Source organism: Solea solea, chromosome 10, assembly GCF_958295425.1.
Source record: "Solea solea chromosome 10, fSolSol10.1, whole genome shotgun sequence".
NCBI lineage: Eukaryota > Metazoa > Chordata > Actinopteri > Pleuronectiformes > Soleidae > Solea > Solea solea.
This window is the reverse complement of record NC_081143.1, coordinates 405,656-424,034: the sequence shown is the minus strand read 5'-3', so window position 1 is coordinate 424,034 and position 18,379 is coordinate 405,656. Positions and strand designations below refer to the sequence as shown.

General features: G+C 39.4%; 1 protein-coding gene across 1 annotated transcript; it reads left to right on the top strand.

Moving 5' to 3' along the window:
- The first annotated feature begins 372 nt into the window (after window positions 1–372).
- On the top strand, window positions 373–17,887 carry atpv0e2 (ATPase H+ transporting V0 subunit e2). Its single transcript, XM_058640010.1, has 4 exons — window positions 373–632; window positions 9,180–9,227; window positions 13,399–13,501; window positions 15,689–17,887. Exons 1-3 carry the CDS (start codon window positions 529–531, stop codon window positions 13,490–13,492), a joined length of 246 nt encoding a protein of 81 aa, XP_058495993.1. The 5' UTR covers window positions 373–528; the 3' UTR covers window positions 13,493–13,501; window positions 15,689–17,887.
- The last annotated feature ends 492 nt before the right edge of the window (window positions 17,888–18,379 follow it).

Here is an 18,379-nt window from a genome sequence, read left to right as displayed (position 1 = left end):
CCTGTGCGAGGATGCCGTAATACTGACATACTGTATGTATATATACGTGTATGTTGTATTTCTGGTGTTTTCCTGTGCGAGGGTGCCGCAATACTGACATACTGTATGTATATATACGTGTATGTTGTATTTCTGGTGTTTTCCTGTGCGAGGATGCCGTAATACTGACATACTGTATGTATATATACGTGTATGTTGTATTTCTGGTGTTTTCCTGTGCGAGGATGCCGTAATACTGACATACTGTATGTATATATACGTGTATGTTGTATTTCTGATGCTGATGCACTTGCCTGCAGTCTGTGATGCTGCTGTAATACTGACGGGCAGCCTCCTGCACCAATCACAGCCCGCTACTTCCCCGGCATGGACCAATCATATACTGCATTGGTTGAAGTGGGCGGGGACACAGTGGAAGCGACGGTGTTGTTCAGCAGCCATTGATGCTCCTTGTCAGGACTCAGGAGGAGGACGCACCGATTTTACCGAGAATTTACCGAGAGCGACGCTTCTGTGGAGAACTTCGCCATGGTGTACCACTCTCTCGCCCTGCCCATGATCTGCTTCACCACGCTGTGGGCGCTGGTGGGGGTCGTAGCCCCGTTTTTAGTGCCCAAAGGACCCAACCGAGGGTAGGTGGTCTTATCTGGCGTTAATTGGCTGCCGTTTCCGGCGATTAGTCACTATATCACTCATTCATCGTTGTTTAGAGTTTATGTCAGTGTTTTCGTCACGTATTCGGATGTATAGCATTGTTATTATAACATGAGCGTGGGATGGAGGCCGTGCGCGTCATCATCATCATCCATCATCATCATCCATCCCTCCGTCCATCCATTCACACGTGACCTCGTCTCACCAGACACGCCAGAGCACAGTGTGTAAACTTTAGCTGCAACTAACGATTATTTTCTTGATTGTTAATAATGACTTGGTCCATAAAACATCAAGAAATGTTTAAAAATGTTGATCTATGTTTGTCAGATGTTGAAATGATGATGTTCTCAAATGTCTTGTTTTGTCCACAAACCAAAGATGAATTTGTATGATTTCTTTGTTATGGAGCAAAGAAACCATGAATTTATTCATTTATTTATCTTAGAAAAAATAAGTGTTGTACAATCAGAGCTGGTTGTATGAACTGTTGTTGTTTCATTTCTCCAGAATGAGCCTTTTATATCCACATCAGGAGCAGGGCCTTTTTGAACCATCATATTTTTACAGTAGCCCACAATGGACAAACTAAACATGTTGAGTTTTGATGCTAACTGAAGGCTACATAGTTTCTGCAACACATGTGGAAAATCCGGATGAGCTGAGAGATATGAAGCTGCAGCATGGAACTTCCTCACTGGACCTTTAACACATATTCAACACTTGAATCTGCTTAAGTGAAAGAAACCTACAGATTTACTGTCATATATCACTGTGTATCACCGTGTTTCTGGGTTCCCCTGGGTCCTTGAAAACCTTGAAAGTTTGTGAATTTGAAAAAAAATAATAATACTAGTAATTTCAAGCCCCTTCAAAGTTGACGTGGCTCATTGAAAGTGCTTGAATTTTGTTAAGTTGATATTCAGGTAAAGGTATGACGCCACCTACTGTTTCATGCCCTGCTTTGCTTGATATACGTAGACGAGGCCTACACAGAACAAACGTGGTTTATTCAACATGAATACAAACTGACAACCATGAGAATAAGATTTCAAAAGTTTAAAGACTTTAAAGAAAAATATGAATCCACAGTAATGAATACAAAAACACAGTTCTGAGTACAAATCCAGAGTTGTGATGGCTCTTACAAATGGTCCTCCCATGTTAAGTTAAGCTGCACATTCAGGCCTTGAATTTGAGGCAATTTGTCCTGGAAACACCTTAACAAATCCTTGAATTTGATGTCAACCAAGCTGTAGGAACCGTTGTTTAAACACGATAAAAATCTATTTGAGCCAATTAAAATATACAAATCACCAAATTTTACAGACTGCTGTTATAGACCGAACACCTCATATTATTTTAATTTTTTAATTTTAATTTTCTTTTTAAAAGGTAAAGCAGACAGTTAAGAGCGGTGGCCGTGATCGTGCAGCATCACTGGGTGGAAAAGGAGGAGGCTGCCGCTGCATCCGGAGCGAATGTTGAATATCTAACCTGAAACAATGTTTTTATTTTACTAACTATTACTAATTTTACTAACTTCCTCGTTCATCTCGGCACTAGCTCGGTGCTAGCTTTGAACGCATGTGCAGTGTGTGAAATCGATGAATCTGCTGCTCAGTACACTATGCCTGGGCCCCTGCGACAGCTGCAGATTCCTAAATTCACAACTCTGGATTTGTACTATGTTTTCGTATTCATTACTGTGGATTCATATTTTTTGTCGTAACTTTTTAAATCTTATTCTCACAGTTGTCAATTTGTATTCATGTTGAATAAATCACATCTTTTTGACAGTTATCTTACTCATCATCCTAACCTCTGTCATGAGTGTTAAAACATGTGAGTATAATTGCACTTTTTCTGACAAGCAATTTGAATTGTGATATCATTTTTGTTGACTTAATTCCCAGACCATTAAGTTGTGATTTATTACGAATTGACAACCGTAAGAACACAATTCAGGTTACAACTTTTAAAAAATAAGAATTCACAGTTATGAATTTAGGAATCTGCAACTGTCACTTGACTCTCAAAATATGTCACATGGGCCCAGGCGTTGTGTACTGAGCAGAAGATTCTTGTATGTGTTCACAGCTAGCACCGAGCTAACTTTTTACTTTATTACAAAGAACAGAAAATACAGTTATTAGCATCAAATCTACTGACTTTCTGTTATAAACCTAAATCATTTCTGAGAAGGAAATGCACAATTCTTCTGCATGAGAGAATATCTTGTGATCACCAAATGGAGGCAGAACTCCCTCTTTTAGGATTAGTTAGTTAAAACACTCACCAGGAAACCCATCAGTACGCTGTGATTTACCCACTTTGCTTTATCAACTTCCTCAATAGTTATTTCTTTTGTGAGATCATGGTTCTGTAGTTTTCCAACAGAAGCTGATTTAAAACCTGGTGTAAGGTATGAGCCTCCGGGTGTACAAGGATTCATAACGGTTTTTGAATGCCATCCTGTGTACAGTACAGTAGGGATGCACCGATTCTATATTTGGAGCGGGTATTGGTCCCGATATTGAGGAAAATTCTAGATCGGGTATCGTGACAATGGGCCGATCCATAGTGGCCGATCTATTCAGTCTAATTCTATGCTGCGCGCTGTGAGTGATGTCGTACGTAAGCAACACGCCGTGCTGAAGTCCACGTTGTTTTCAAAATGACGCGAGCGAAAGGATCAATTATCCGGAACTTTTTGTCCTCGACGGCTCAACCTGAACTGCACTGTAAAGTGTACAATCACATATTAGAGAAGGTAAAAGTTTGACTGCAGATATGAGGAGCTCTGACGTTTGGATGAGAGTGACGTGCCACACAGTGCAACGATCAACACAACAAACGACCCTAATGGAAATGTTTGACACGTTCCTTTGAGCAAAGTCCATGTGATTGTGATGGAGAACATGAGGGGACTTCTATCTAGAAGCTGTTGTTTATTCAGCTGCTTTTGTGTTGGATGTTAAAATCTTTTTTGTACTAAACTAAACCATTGACAAAGAATCAAGCTTGTGAAGCTATTGATTTATTTAAGATTGCTGTACTGGTGCACATTTATTCAATAAATAAGTCATTCTGTACATTTCTATCTGTTTTTTATATTTTTAAAAAACAGGAAAGAAATGTTTAGGTCAAGTTTGATGTTGCCTCGCACAAAACAATGATCCCAGTCTTTTCCACACAATAACAAATACTGTTTGTTACCTGTTTTTTTGTATCGGATTGGGATCGGCCGATACTAAACCTTTAGATGTCGGTATCGGAGGTGAAAAAAGCGGATCGGTGCATCCCTAGTGTACAGGTTGTTTAATTAGGATCTCTTCTATTTTCAGCTTGTTGTTTGTCTAGTCTCCAGGCTCACAGTTGTGTTGCTTTTGAACCTGTCTCACGAACTTAGTATGCTTTTGCCTTCTTTATAAAGGCAGTAGTTGAAATAATGTTACCTCTGAGGACCCATAATGTCACTGCATTCACTTGCCCATTATTATTGTTCTCCAAGTATGTTTGTAATAGTTGTTTTGAATCCTGGGTCATTTAACACACTGGTGTTTAATCTCCACAGTGTGTGATTTTATGTACAAACGAGAATGCTCTGAAAGGTCCCATGTGCCCATCTTACATCCCTTTACTCTAAATGTTATTATTTTATTATTATTTGAATCCCCTGGACAGATGAGAACACCAAAAGTTTCACATGTAATTAAAGATTTTCCTGAGAAAAGCCTTATTGCTCCCAGGAGGAGCATCTATATTAAATTATATATTAAATAGGGTCACCTCTTTGTGGTTCATATATATAAACCTGCCCTCCTTATCCTTAATCCACGTTTGCAACCTCTTTTGTAAGAGGAGTAAAATGTTTTCCTGAATCTTGTTTTCTTCAGGTTGTCATGTTCAAAAGGCTGTAAGTGTGTTTTGTGTGATTTGTCCTTCTTATCCTTAGCGATCGTCTTTGCCCTCTGGCTACTAAGGCCATTTACATTGAGTGTGACAACTTGAAGTTCTCTTTCCCCCAAAAGCTGCAATTATGAAGCATCTCAATTCCCGTGGCAATACTTCAAAACATAATAACAATTAGAGCTGCAACTAATGATTCTTTTCATAATCGATTCATCTGTCGATTATTTTCTCGATTAATCGTTTGGTCCATAAAATATCAGTAAAACTTGGTTTTGATTGGTTTGTTTTGATCGGTGTTTGTCAAACGTGGAAATGATGATGTTCTCAAATATCTTGTTTTGTCCACAAACCAAAATGATTCACTTTTAAAGGCCACATAGACCGGAAGCTCCAATTAACGCTGCGTTTGTGTGTGTGTATCTGCGTCATTACCTCGTTTATGAAACCCTAAAGTTTCAGAACAAACAGTTCAGCCACTGCTGAGAAAATAGTGTTGTATTGTTTTCCTGGGCTCTGCGAAGCGGATCGGCACTTCCGTAGTTTGATGATGTCATCAGTAAACCTCACCACTCCTCTCACCACTGTAGCGCCTCCTGGTGCGGGCACTAGTCCGGGCACATCCGGTTGCGTACATTCAACCGCAGAAGAAGAAGAACTACTCTCGTTGTAGCTGCTGAGATGCAGAGCATCCACCGTGCCAGAGGGGGAGCTGTGTATCTGAGAGCTGGCCTATCTATTACGTCACTTCCAGGTACCTGGCCAATCACAGGACAGTAGGAAAGCTCACGTTGGCTGGCCAATCACAACACAGTCCACGTTCTGGGGGTGTGGTTTTGGTCTGAAACAGCGCGGCTGACGAGAGCCTCAGTGAGGAGATATTTTGATCGGCTTGTTTGCAGCGATTAGGAGGATTTTAACCATGAAAACAAGTTAATATATGTAAGTAGACCTCCATAACTAACATATACGTGACCATGAAAACAAGTTAATATATGTAAGTAGACCTCCATAACTAACATATATATGTGACCATGAAAACAAGTTAATATATGTAAGTAGACCTCCATAACTAACATATATGTGACCATGAAGACAAGTTAATATATGTAAGTAGACCTCCATAACTAACATATATGTGACCATGAAAACAAGTTAATATATGTAAGTAGACCTCCATAACTAACATATATATGTGACCATGAAAACAAGTTAATATATGTAAGTAGACCTCCATAACTAACATATATGTGACCATGAAAACAAGTTAATATATGTAAGTAGACCTCCATAACTAACATATATGTGACCATGAAAACAAGTTAATATATGTAAGTAGACCTCCATAACTAACATATATGTGACCATGAAAACAAGTTAATATATGTAAGTAGACCTCCATAACTAACATATATGTGACCATGAAGACAAGTTAATATATGTAAGTAGACCTCCATAACTAACATATATGTGACCATGAAAACAAGTTAATATATGTAAGTAGACCTCCATAACTAACATATATATGTGACCATGAAAACAAGTTAATATATGTAAGTAGACCTCCATAACTAACATATATGTGACCATGAAAACAAGTTAATATATGTAAGTAGACCTCCATAACTAACATATATGTGACCATGAAAACAAGTTAATATATGTAAGTAGACCTCCATAACTAACATATATGTGACCATGAAAACAAGTTAATATATGTAAGTAGACCTCCATAACTCACATGTATGTGACCATGAAAACAAGTTAATATATGTAAGTAGACCTCCATAACTAACATATATGTGACCATGAAAACAAGTTAATATATGTAAGTAGACCTCCATAACTAACATATATGTGACCATGAAAACAAGTTAATATATGTAAGTAGACCTCCATAACTAACATATATGTGACCGTGAAAACAAGTTAATATATGTAAGTAGACCTCCATAACTAACATATATGTGTGATACAAGCATTCGATGTCGCCTTTAATGATTTCTTTGTGCAAAGAAGCAAAGAAATTAAAAAAAAATGTACACATTAAAAACTTCAAACCGAAGAATCGATTATCAAAATAGTTGTTGATTAATTTAGTAATGGATTAATAATCAATGAATCGTTTCAGCTCTAATAACAATGTAACACAACAGAAATATGAATATGAGTATGAACAAACATAACTTTAGAGCAGCAATTTTCCCTGTTGCCCTCTCCATCTCTTGATTACTGTCAGCTGTTTCTTAACATCCGCCTGGAATCTTTTTTGAAAGTCAGGTGGTTGTTTTACAATATCACTTTTCTTATGTAACATGTAAGCACTGCACAACACGTGTTACTTATGCTAGTGACGACATCTGTGGAGACGTCACCCCAGTGTGACGTTTGACTGCATTTAAACAACTAACCCAACTGACAAAGATAGTAAAGTAATGGGGGTGTTTATGTAGCCGGCCTAACACGACACACCATCCGGCTGTTAATCTCTGCGTTGTGTGTGAACGAGGAATGAGAGGCAGACAACTGCTGCCTTTCCAACCAGGGGGGGATTTAATTCTGTGCAAAACACAATAACAACAGTACAGCAACTTTCACGCTCTGGTTTCACATGCGCACCTCTTCTCAGCAGCGCCTCTAACTGACTGAGAGTACATTCACAATTCAATAAACAAAATACATCTCATTCTGATCGTTTAGTTTCAATTACAATGTTAACTTCACAGTTATATTTTCCACCCACCAGCGGCAATTTTAGTATTTTTATGAATTAATATGAACTCACAATAAACAATAATACACTTTATGTATATGAAAATTAATTACAAAAGTCTAAACTTACTAATAAAATCATTGTGCAGTAATAAAAACGACAAACAGGGAGCTGACATACCTGTACAAGACACAATAACTTTCACGCTCTGGTTTCACATGAAAGGAGAATAAAGGAGAATAAAGAATAATAAAGGAGAATAAAGAAAACAGCAGACGCGTGAGAAACCACCTGCGTGCTCCTATAGCCTAGCTTATGAGCCACGGCTAACAAACTGCTAGGCTAATGTACGCGATAACAAAATACATTTATATAACAAGATAAACATTTTACAAGAGACCAACATTAACAACTTTTACAAAGTAATATACAAGTCTCTGTCTGACATTTGACTGTGTTTTACACGACAATGACCGGAGTGACAGTGATAAAGTCGTACCTCGAACTCACTGACGACAGTGGCGCGAATAAACAGGAAGTAACACAGCGAAAAGCTAGTGTCAAAATAAAAGATGTCTAACAAAATAAAAGCTCCTCAAAGAAAACCTGAACTCATTCAGAACTGAATGTACAATGCATATACAATAAAACAAAAGGATTTTCACAACATTGGGCTACATATATAGTGAAAGATATGCAGTCTTATGTCGTGGTGGAGGACGCAGGATTTCAGTCGTTGAGCCGTGGTGTAATATTCCATCCAGCCATCACTTCAGCAACACAGTGACTCCTGAACTTTATGAAGAGACACGATGACAAACACACAGCTGACGTGGCTCTGACTACATGGATGGAGTTCCAGGGCCACTGAAAGGTTTCTAACTGTCACTGCTCGTTACATTCATTCAGAGGAGAAGATGACCCGCCCACTTTATGAAAGACACACAAGTGAACATCTTTGTGAAGCACTGACACAAGCAGTGACACAATGGAAACTAGAATAAATAAATGTCTCTGGATTGTTACAATGATGTTCTTAATCCCTAATCAAGCTGCCTCATTATTTCACTTTTTGCAAGATTGCATGATATGTCCTTAATAATGTCTGATAAAAAAAATCTAACTATTATATTGGGCTATAGAGCTGATACATGGTATATAAAAAAAAACGTGATATGAACCGAACCGTGGATTTTGTAAACCGTTCTACCCCTAATAATATGTGCACATGTTTTTGATGGTTCTCTTACCCCATAATGTATGTATTACATTTTTTAATTGGCATAGAACATAGAACAATTGAAAATGTAACCATTAAATTGCATAAATTCTGATTTGCTAATTGCATTTTTTTATTTTTAAATTGTGGTTTTAGTTTTAAAATGATCCATTGTTTAGCCCTAGTCACAAAAACACATGTGCGTGAGCATGCAGTCAGTCCTCAAGTCTTTCTCCTCAGCTGATTGTCTGACTGGCTGCAGCTTCACAGTAAATCCTCGAACAGCAACCTATCATTCCAATCCCATCCATCCATTTTCTACAACTCCACCGGCTCCTGGTCAATTTCAGAATTCAATTCAAAATCCTCCTGTATGCTTTCAAGGTCATCCACAGCCTCGCCCCTCCGTGTCTCTCGACCTCAGATCCTCCTCCGCCCTCCTCAGCACCATCATCTCTGGAAGTGACTCCCACCTGACGTCTGCAACTCTGACTCTCTTCAAATTCAGACTCAAAACCCACTTGTTCAAAATAGCTTACTCTCTGTAATTTCACTGCATGATCTGTTTACTGCATCGTCCTGTTGTCTGTTTGTCTTTATAACGTGTCCTTGACCATATCAATAAGATGCATTAAGTTTTCTTTTAAATACATCGTGTAATCACTGTGTTCTCTTTGACAGCGTGATTGTCACCAGTCTCATCCTCACAGCGGTCTGCTGCTACCTGTTGTAAGTACAAGCTCCTCCTCCAGCTTTTTAAAATCACTCTGTTCATGTTCTGCATGATTTAATGAGAACATATCTGTTATTTTATTATTCTGTGTTGCAGTTAAAATGATAAAATAGATAAAGATAAAATGTCCTCATTATGGGAAGTGCTTTGAAGACTTGATATGTGATATAAGAAAAATATATATAAAATTTATGTTATACTGTTATATCACACTGACTGCACATGTTATACTATTATATCACACTGACTGCACATGTTATACTATTATATCACACTGACTGCACATGTTATACTATTATATCACACTGACTGCACATGTTATACTGTTATATCACACTGACTGCACATGTTATACTGTTATATCACACTGACTGCACATGTTATACTGTTATATCACACTGACTGCACATGTCATACTATTATATCACACTGATTGTACATGTTATACTGTTATATCACACTGACTGCACATGTTATACTGTTATATCACACTGACTGCACATGTTATACTGTTATATCACACTGACTGCACATGTTATACTGTTATATCACACTGACTGCACATGTCATACTATTATATCACACTGATTGTACATGTTATACTGTTATATCACACTGACTGCACATGTTATACTGTTATATCACACTGACTGCACATGTTATACTGTTATATCACACTGACTGCACATGTTATACTGTTATATCACACTGACTGCACATGTCATACTATTATATCACACTGATTGTACATGTTATACTATCATGTCACACTGACTGCACATGTTATACTGTTATATCACACTGACTGCACATGTTATACTGTTATATCACACTGACTGCGCACGTTATACTGTTATATCACACTGACTGCGCATGTTATACTGTTATATCACACTGACTGCGCATGTTATACTGTTATATCACACTGACTGCGCATGTTATACTGTTATATCACACTGACTGCGCATGTTATACTGTTATATCACACTGACTGCACTATCAGATAAGTGTGATTTAAACCAGCAGAGGGCAGCACCTGTGATACCAAGAGTCTGCTCCAATCTCTGCAGTAGAATATTATGATCAATGGTGTCAAATGCAGCACTAAGATCTAACAGGACAAGTAAAGAAACTAGACCATTATCTGAAGCCAAGAGAAGATCATTACTAACTTTAACTAGTGCTGTTTCTGTGCTATGGTTTAATCTAAAACCTGACTGAAAATCTTCAAACAAGCCATTAATGCGCAAATATTCACATCATTGATTAGCAACGGCCTTTTCTAAGATTTTAGAAACAAAGGGAAGATTAGATATAGGTCGGTAATTAGCTAAAATATCTGGGTCAAGGGTCCCTTTTTTTGAGAAGGGGTTTAATAACTGCTATTTTAAACTTATGGGGCACATATCCAGTTAATAAGGATCGATTAATTTGAGTCAATATAGAAAGATGAGTCAGTCCCAATATGAGGGAGGAGATGATTAATTTTAGCAAAAGAGCTTTAGAAGCACCAGGTGCACAGTTAGACAGTTTCTCCCCTATAGAGCTCCCTGAGTTAACATCATTAGTTTCATCATCCAAACCATCAACCTGTCAGTTAGATCCTATCCCCATTTAACTGGATATGTGCCCCATACGTTTAAAATAGCAGTTATTTAACCCCTTCTCAAAAAAAGTGACCCTTGACCCAGATATTTGTTACGTCATCACAGATGTCCTGAGGACACTGAGACATCACTGAGATGTTACGTCATCATAGATGTCCATAGACTGAGACATCACTGAGATGATACGTCATCACAGATGTCCTGAGGACACTGAGACGTCACTGAGATGATACGTCATCACAGATGTCCTGAGGACACAGAGACATCACTGAGATGATACTTCATCACAGATGTCCTGAGGACACTGAGACGTCACTGAGATGATACGTCATCACAGATGTCCTGAGGACACAGAGACATCACTGAGATGATACTTCATCACAGATGTCCTGAGGACACTGAGACGTCACTGAGATGATACGTCATCATAGATGACCATAGACTGAGACATCACTGAGATGATACGTCATCACAGATGTCCTGAGGACACTGAGACATCACTGAGATGATACTTCATCACAGATGTCCTGAGGACACTGAGACGTCACTGAGATGATACGTCATCATAGATGACCATAGACTGAGACATCACTGAGATGATATGTCATCACAGATGTCCTGAGGACACTGAGACATCACTGAGATGATACGTCATCACAGATGTCCTGAGGACACTGAGACGTCACTGAGATGATACGTCATCACAGATGTCCTGAGGACACAGAGACATCACTGAGATGATACTTCATCACAGATGTCCTGAGGACACTGAGACGTCACTGAGATGATACGTCATCATAGATGACCATAGACTGAGACATCACTGAGATGATACGTCATCATAGATGACCATAGACTGAGACATCACTGAGATGATACGTCATCACAGATGTCCTGAGGACACTGAGACATCACTGAGATGATACGTCATCACAGATGTCCTGAGGACACTGAGACGTCACTGAGATGATACGTCATCATAGATGACCATAGACTGAGACATCACTGAGATGATACATCATCACAGATGTCCTGAGGACACTGAGACGTCACTGAGATGATACGTCATCATAGATGACCATAGACTGAGACATCACTGAGATGATACGTCATCACAGATGTCCTGAGGACACTGAGACGTCACTGAGATGATACGTCATCATAGATGACCATAGACTGAGACATCACTGAGATGATACATCATCACAGATGTCCTGAGGACACTGAGGAAACTGTTGTCATACACATGCGCTTGACTCCTGAGCAGTGCTCACTTTAGTAGATACTCCACCTTGTGGCCAAAAAGAGAAAGGCACCTCTCTGTATGTGCTACTTCTCATCACAGATACTATTTTGTGAGCTCCACAGAACAATACATAAAAAAATTGGACATTATAACCTCTGAACATTTGAAGATAACTTGAAAAATATATATATGGGGGGTCCTTACACTAGTGTAGTCATATTTCCATCATCTGTTTTTGTTGTTTCTTTTCTTTTTGAAAGAACAGTTTGCAGTGCAGTGGAAAAGTGTTTATTGTTACTGTTACAATTGTAAGAGTATTGTATTTTTGAAGTAATTACTGTGTATTATTGTCATGCAGGAAAGAGATTTGTTTTATTTTATTCAAGGAGCATTTTTATTTCTGACATTTGGCATGTGGCTTAAACTTATAAAATACTGTTTATTTTTTAAAGGGTTTGGAAGACATTTTATCTGATATGCTATAATGCTTTGGGGCAAACAGAAAAAATATCCAGATATATATCGAGTATCGCCATTCAGCTAAAAAATATCCAGATATGACTTTTAGTCCATATCGCCCAGCCCTAGTGACCAGTTGACCTCATCCCCATGTTGCATGTTTTTGGACCGTGGGAGGAAACCCACACACACACACGAGGAGAACATGTGACCTTGGCCTTTGTTCTGAGTGGGTGGAAAACCAGAGTCTAACCACTGCACTCACTGTGTGGCACACGTTCATGTTTCTAACACAATCATTCCATTTGTTTTATGTACTTGCTGAGAGTGAACCTGCTGCTTCTAGATACAGGGGGCGCTGACACGTGTTTGAATGAGTCAAAGATATACATGTAGGGCTGGACTATTATGGGTACTTCTCAAAGGAGAGTGACAATACTCTGTAAATGCACTCTAAAATAAAAGATCTACTACCTTTCATTTTAGATAATACCTGCTTTGTGTCTTAAAATGAAGGATATTTACAAACAATCACATATGTGGTCATTAAGTGTTATTAGTGTTAAGTTACTTTTTTTAAATAAAATGATTTTCCATATTTATGTATGTATGTGTGTACATATATATGTACACACATATATATGTATATATATGTGTGTATATACAGTATACAGTATATATTTATATAATATTTAGTGTATTTGACAAATGTATTCAATATAATAAATATGATGATTATCATGGTATGACGATGTGTGTGCACATGTGGGTAACTCCTCCCTCTCACCCTGCTTCTCTTGTGTCAGTAACTCATCCCTCTCAGTAACTCCTCCCTCTCACTCTGCTTCTCTTCAGTTGGTTGGTTGCTATTCTGGCCCAGACTAACCCTCTGTTCGGCCCTCAGCTGAAGAACGAGACCATATGGTATCTGTTCTACTTCTGGGAATAAACACGTCAGGTAAAGTAAAGTTTCATAGTAACTCATGTTTCTCTGACCTTCAGTGATAGTAACTCGTGTTTCTCTGACCTTCAGTGATAGTAACTCGTGTTTCTCTGACCCTCAGTGATAGTAACTCATGTTTCTCTAACCCTCAGTGATAGTAACTCATGTTTCTCTGACCCTCAGTGATAGTAACTCATGCTTCTCTGACCCTCAGTGATAGTAACTCATGTTTCTCTGACCCTCAGTGATAGTAACTCGTGTTTCTCTGACCCTCAGTGATAGTAACTCATGTTTCTCTGACCCTCAGTGATAGTAACTCATGCTTCTCTGACCTTCAGTGATAGTAACTCATGTTTCTCTGACCCTCAGTGATAGTAACTCATGTTTCTCTGACCCTCAGTGATAGTAACTCGTGTTTCTCTGACCCTCAGTGATAGTAACTCATGTTTCTCTGACCCTCAGTGATAGTAACTCATGTTTCTCTGACCCTCAGTGATAGTAACTCATGTTTCTCTGACCCTCAGTGATAGTAACTCATGTTTCTCTGACCCTCAGTGATAGTAACTCATGCTTCTCTGACCCTCAGTGATAGTAACTCATGTTTCTCTGACCCTCAGTGATAGTAACTCATGTTTCTCTGACCCTCAGTGATAGTAACTCATGCTTCTCTGACCTTCAGTGATAGTAACTCGTGTTTCTCTGACCCTCAGTGATAGTAACTCATGTTTCTCTGACCCTCAGTGATAGTAACTCGTGTTTCTCTGACCCTCAGTGATAGTAACTCGTGTTTCTCTGACCCTCAGTGATAGTAACTCGTGTTTCTCCGACCCTCAGTGATAGTAACTCATGTTTCTCCGACCCTCAGTGATAGTAACTCGTGTTTCTCCGACCCTCAGTGATAGTAACTCATGTTTCTCTGACCCTCAGTGATAGTAACTCATGTTTCTCTGACCCTCAGTGATAGTAACTCATGCTTCTCTGACCCTCAGTGATAGTAACTCATGTTTCTCTGACCCTCAGTGATAGTAACTCGTGTTTCTCTGACCCTCAGTGATGTAACTCATGTTTCTCTGACCCTCAGTGATAGTAACTCGTGTTTCTCTGACCCTCAGTGATAGTAACTCATGTTTCTCTGACCTTCAGTGATAGTAACTCATGTTTCTCTGACCCTCAGTGATAGTAACTCATGTTTCTCTGACCCTCAGTGATAGTAACTCATGTTTCTCTGACCCTCAGTGATAGTAACTCATGTTTCTCTGACCCTCAGTGATAGTAACTCATGCTTCTCTGACCCTCAGTGATAGTAACTCATGTTTCTCTGACCCTCAGTGATAGTAACTCATGTTTCTCTGACCCTCAGTGATAGTAACTCATGCTTCTCTGACCTTCAGTGATAGTAACTCGTGTTTCTCTGACCCTCAGTGATAGTAACTCATGTTTCTCTGACCCTCAGTGATAGTAACTCGTGTTTCTCTGACCCTCAGTGATAGTAACTCGTGTTTCTCTGACCCTCAGTGATAGTAACTCGTGTTTCTCCGACCCTCAGTGATAGTAACTCATGTTTCTCCGACCCTCAGTGATAGTAACTCGTGTTTCTCCGACCCTCAGTGATAGTAACTCATGTTTCTCTGACCCTCAGTGATAGTAACTCATGTTTCTCTGACCCTCAGTGATAGTAACTCATGCTTCTCTGACCCTCAGTGATAGTAACTCATGTTTCTCTGACCCTCAGTGATAGTAACTCGTGTTTCTCTGACCCTCAGTGATGTAACTCATGTTTCTCTGACCCTCAGTGATAGTAACTCGTGTTTCTCTGACCCTCAGTGATAGTAACTCATGTTTCTCTGACCTTCAGTGATAGTAACTCATGTTTCTCTGACCCTCAGTGATAGTAACTCATGTTTCTCTGACCCTCAGTGATAGTAACTCATGTTTCTCTGACCCTCAGTGATGTAACTCCTGTTTCTCTGACCCTCAGTGATAGTAACTCATGTTTCTCTGACCCTCAGTGATAGTAACTCCTGTTTCTCTGACCCTCAGTGATAGTAACTCGTGTTTCTCTGACCCTCAGTGATAGTAACTCCTGTTTCTCTGACCCTCAGTGATAGTAACTCATGTTTCTCTGACCCTCAGTGATAGTAACTCATGCTTCTCTGACCCTCAGTGATAGTAACTCATGTTTCGTTGCTCTTTCTTCTTCAGGAGGATACAACGTCTCCTCCCTTCGTTCCTGACCCTCCAATTTGCTGAATTCTTTTCAACATAATTTGTAAAAAACCTTTCTATCTCCCATCAGTGAATCCTCCTTCAGTCTTCTCTGCAGCCTGGGACAAGTAGAGAGTGTAGAGTACAGTGTGTGTGTCATTTAAGAGTTTATCAGAAGAAAACAAAATTCATCTCATGACTCAGTGAATCAGGAAAACACTTTGTGTGAAGGATGTCATGATGACTTGATTTCAGAGTAAACGCTACAGTATATTACAGTATACCATACAGACAGTTCAGCACAACTCAAACAGAACAAAAACTGCGTTATTATTTTGTTATGTTGGCATCAGAAGATATAAATAAATGAAACTTTCAGACCTATAATCAGTGTTCATGTGATTTTACACATTCATAGTGTTGTGAAATCAATGAACACATAATAATGGTGATAATTGTAATATGGTGATTAACTCAGTGACAATAATGGTGACATCCCTCGATGAAATGTGTTTGTGTTTCTCTGTTTGACTGTTGTGTGAAGCTGTCGTCAGGGGACATGATTTTTCAAGTGTTTGTGTTATTTTGTGCGGACTGTGATGTGATGCATGTGTGAGTGTGTGTTGGGCCACTGACAATGACAGTCTCAGAGAGCGACTCCACTTCAGCACCACATTCCTCGTTGCCATGGTGATCCTGTCGCACAATTAATTCCAACTCTCCTTCATCCTTTTTTTTGATAAAATCCTGTGTGCACATGTGTAACTGCATTTAATGCACACACAAAAACAACAAAACAAGCCTGCATTTTCCCCACGAGCAAGCGACCAATACGCCCACGCCACGCCCACTCCCTCCCTGGCTCTCTTGTTAAAGCTCCGCCCCTAAAACCCAAGAAAGCGCTGTGATGAATCTGGTCACAACAACATGGCGAGAAACAAAGTATTGACCCAAGCTTGAACTGCTTATCACGTTTTAACGTTGTGTAGATTATTTTTACTCTGCACTGGTGCCTCCTCCTCATCAAGCAGCCATCGCCACAGCTACGCCCCTCTTCTTCCTCCCTCTCTTCCTCTAAAACCACTTTAATTCACCCAAAAAAAAAATCAAAATCAATATACAGCTACTTTTTAGAAAGACCAAATTACGTTGTATCTTTTCCTTCAGCCCTCTTTGATAGTTGTGGCGTGTGCACTGTACAGTGTGTGGGGCCCAGACCACGTCACATCATATCTTCCCATGCCAAAGAAAGCTGATTTTAGCAGTTTTTAGACAAACATCTTCTCAGAATTAGGGCACACGGTGACAGCTGAGGTTTTTTAGTGGCGGTCGCCTCTGAGCGACGGCCTTTTCTGCAGAGAAACTGAAGATTGCAACTCCTCATTCCCTGCACTTTAGAAAACCAGTGATTTTAACAACATAGATGTTGATCCACTGTTTACTCCTTTAATCCGTCTGTAAGTTCAAATGTTTGTACATCAAAGCATCACGAGTCACAAAGTTGACCAAACAAGGCAGCAGTCGAGCAGCAGCTCCCGGTTTTCTAGAGCTTCTTAAAGAGAGCGCTCAGTAGGTCAGATACGGTCTCACTCAGACTTTACCCACTAATGTGACTTGAGAGCAGATCATTCCCGGATCAACATCTCACATCCAGTTTCTCTCAGCAGCTTTCATTGGCAGCTGGTGTGAAGTTCCATGTTGTCCAACTCCAAGCTGAGCCAGAGGCCACATGACCACAGGAGGAGGCGGAGCACAGTTATTAGACAGTGGGTCAGAAAGTGTTAATGACAAGTCAACAGGAGTGTGTCAGACGTTCAGGTCTCTGGTTGTTTCCTCTTCATTTCCTGGAATCCCACGTCCCCACAGAAACCTTGTGTTGTGAGTTTGTTCTCGACTGTAAACTGAACCAGATCAGTCACAGACGAGTCATTAGATCAGAGAAGCTCACACTGGATGTGAAGTCACCATGACAAATGTGAAATCTGTGATTTTCTTCAGTTCTTTTGAAAACCACAGACACAGTTTTATCTGGCAGCGTGGATGGAGATGGAATCACCATGGTAACACATCGGCTGAATGACATATCTAATTGTTGGTGGAAGTGAGTTTGTGTCTGTGACCTTGTTCTAGTGTGAAGTCAATGCTTCTGTGTGAGTGGAACTGTCTGTGAATCACCCAATAAAGAAAGAAACTGTTTCATGTGTGTGTTTGTGAAGTTTCTGCTGTGAAAAAAACACACACACGCACACATACATGAAGTTTCTAAGGCATTCTCCACGCTGACCAATGTGGTAGCATGAAAACAAACTACTGTAGTTTGGAGACTATTTATTTCTATTGAGTTGTAAATGTGTTTTTTTTTTACCCCAGTTATAAAACTGCATTTCAAAAACGTGAGTTAACTATAAAAAAATCAATTCATTATTACATTCATTTACTTTATTTATAATATCAGGTTACATTTGTTTCTGCCACATGATGCAACCTGTGGAAACCCCATTTCTACAAAGTGGAACAGATCACTTCCTCTGTTATTTGTCCCGCCTCCTCATGGGTGAACATGAATTTCCATTTTTCATCACACCATAGAGATGCTTCAAGAAGAACAAACACAAACACTGTGTCTCCGTCTTCATCTTCAATCAACACTTTAGTGTGACGTGCTAATTGTGTAGCTAATGCAGGTGT

Bases quoted from the DNA above. Each gene is read 5' to 3' on its own strand.
- atpv0e2 (XM_058640010.1), top strand. From the start codon at position 529: ATGGTGTACCACTCTCTCGCCCTGCCCATGATCTGCTTCACCACGCTG. The intron at 633-9,179 runs GTAGGTGGTCTT...TCTCTTTGACAG, and splicing joins CCCAAAGGACCCAACCGAGG to CGTGATTGTCACCAGTCTCA. The intron at 9,228-13,398 runs GTAAGTACAAGC...GCTTCTCTTCAG, and splicing joins GCGGTCTGCTGCTACCTGTT to TTGGTTGGTTGCTATTCTGG.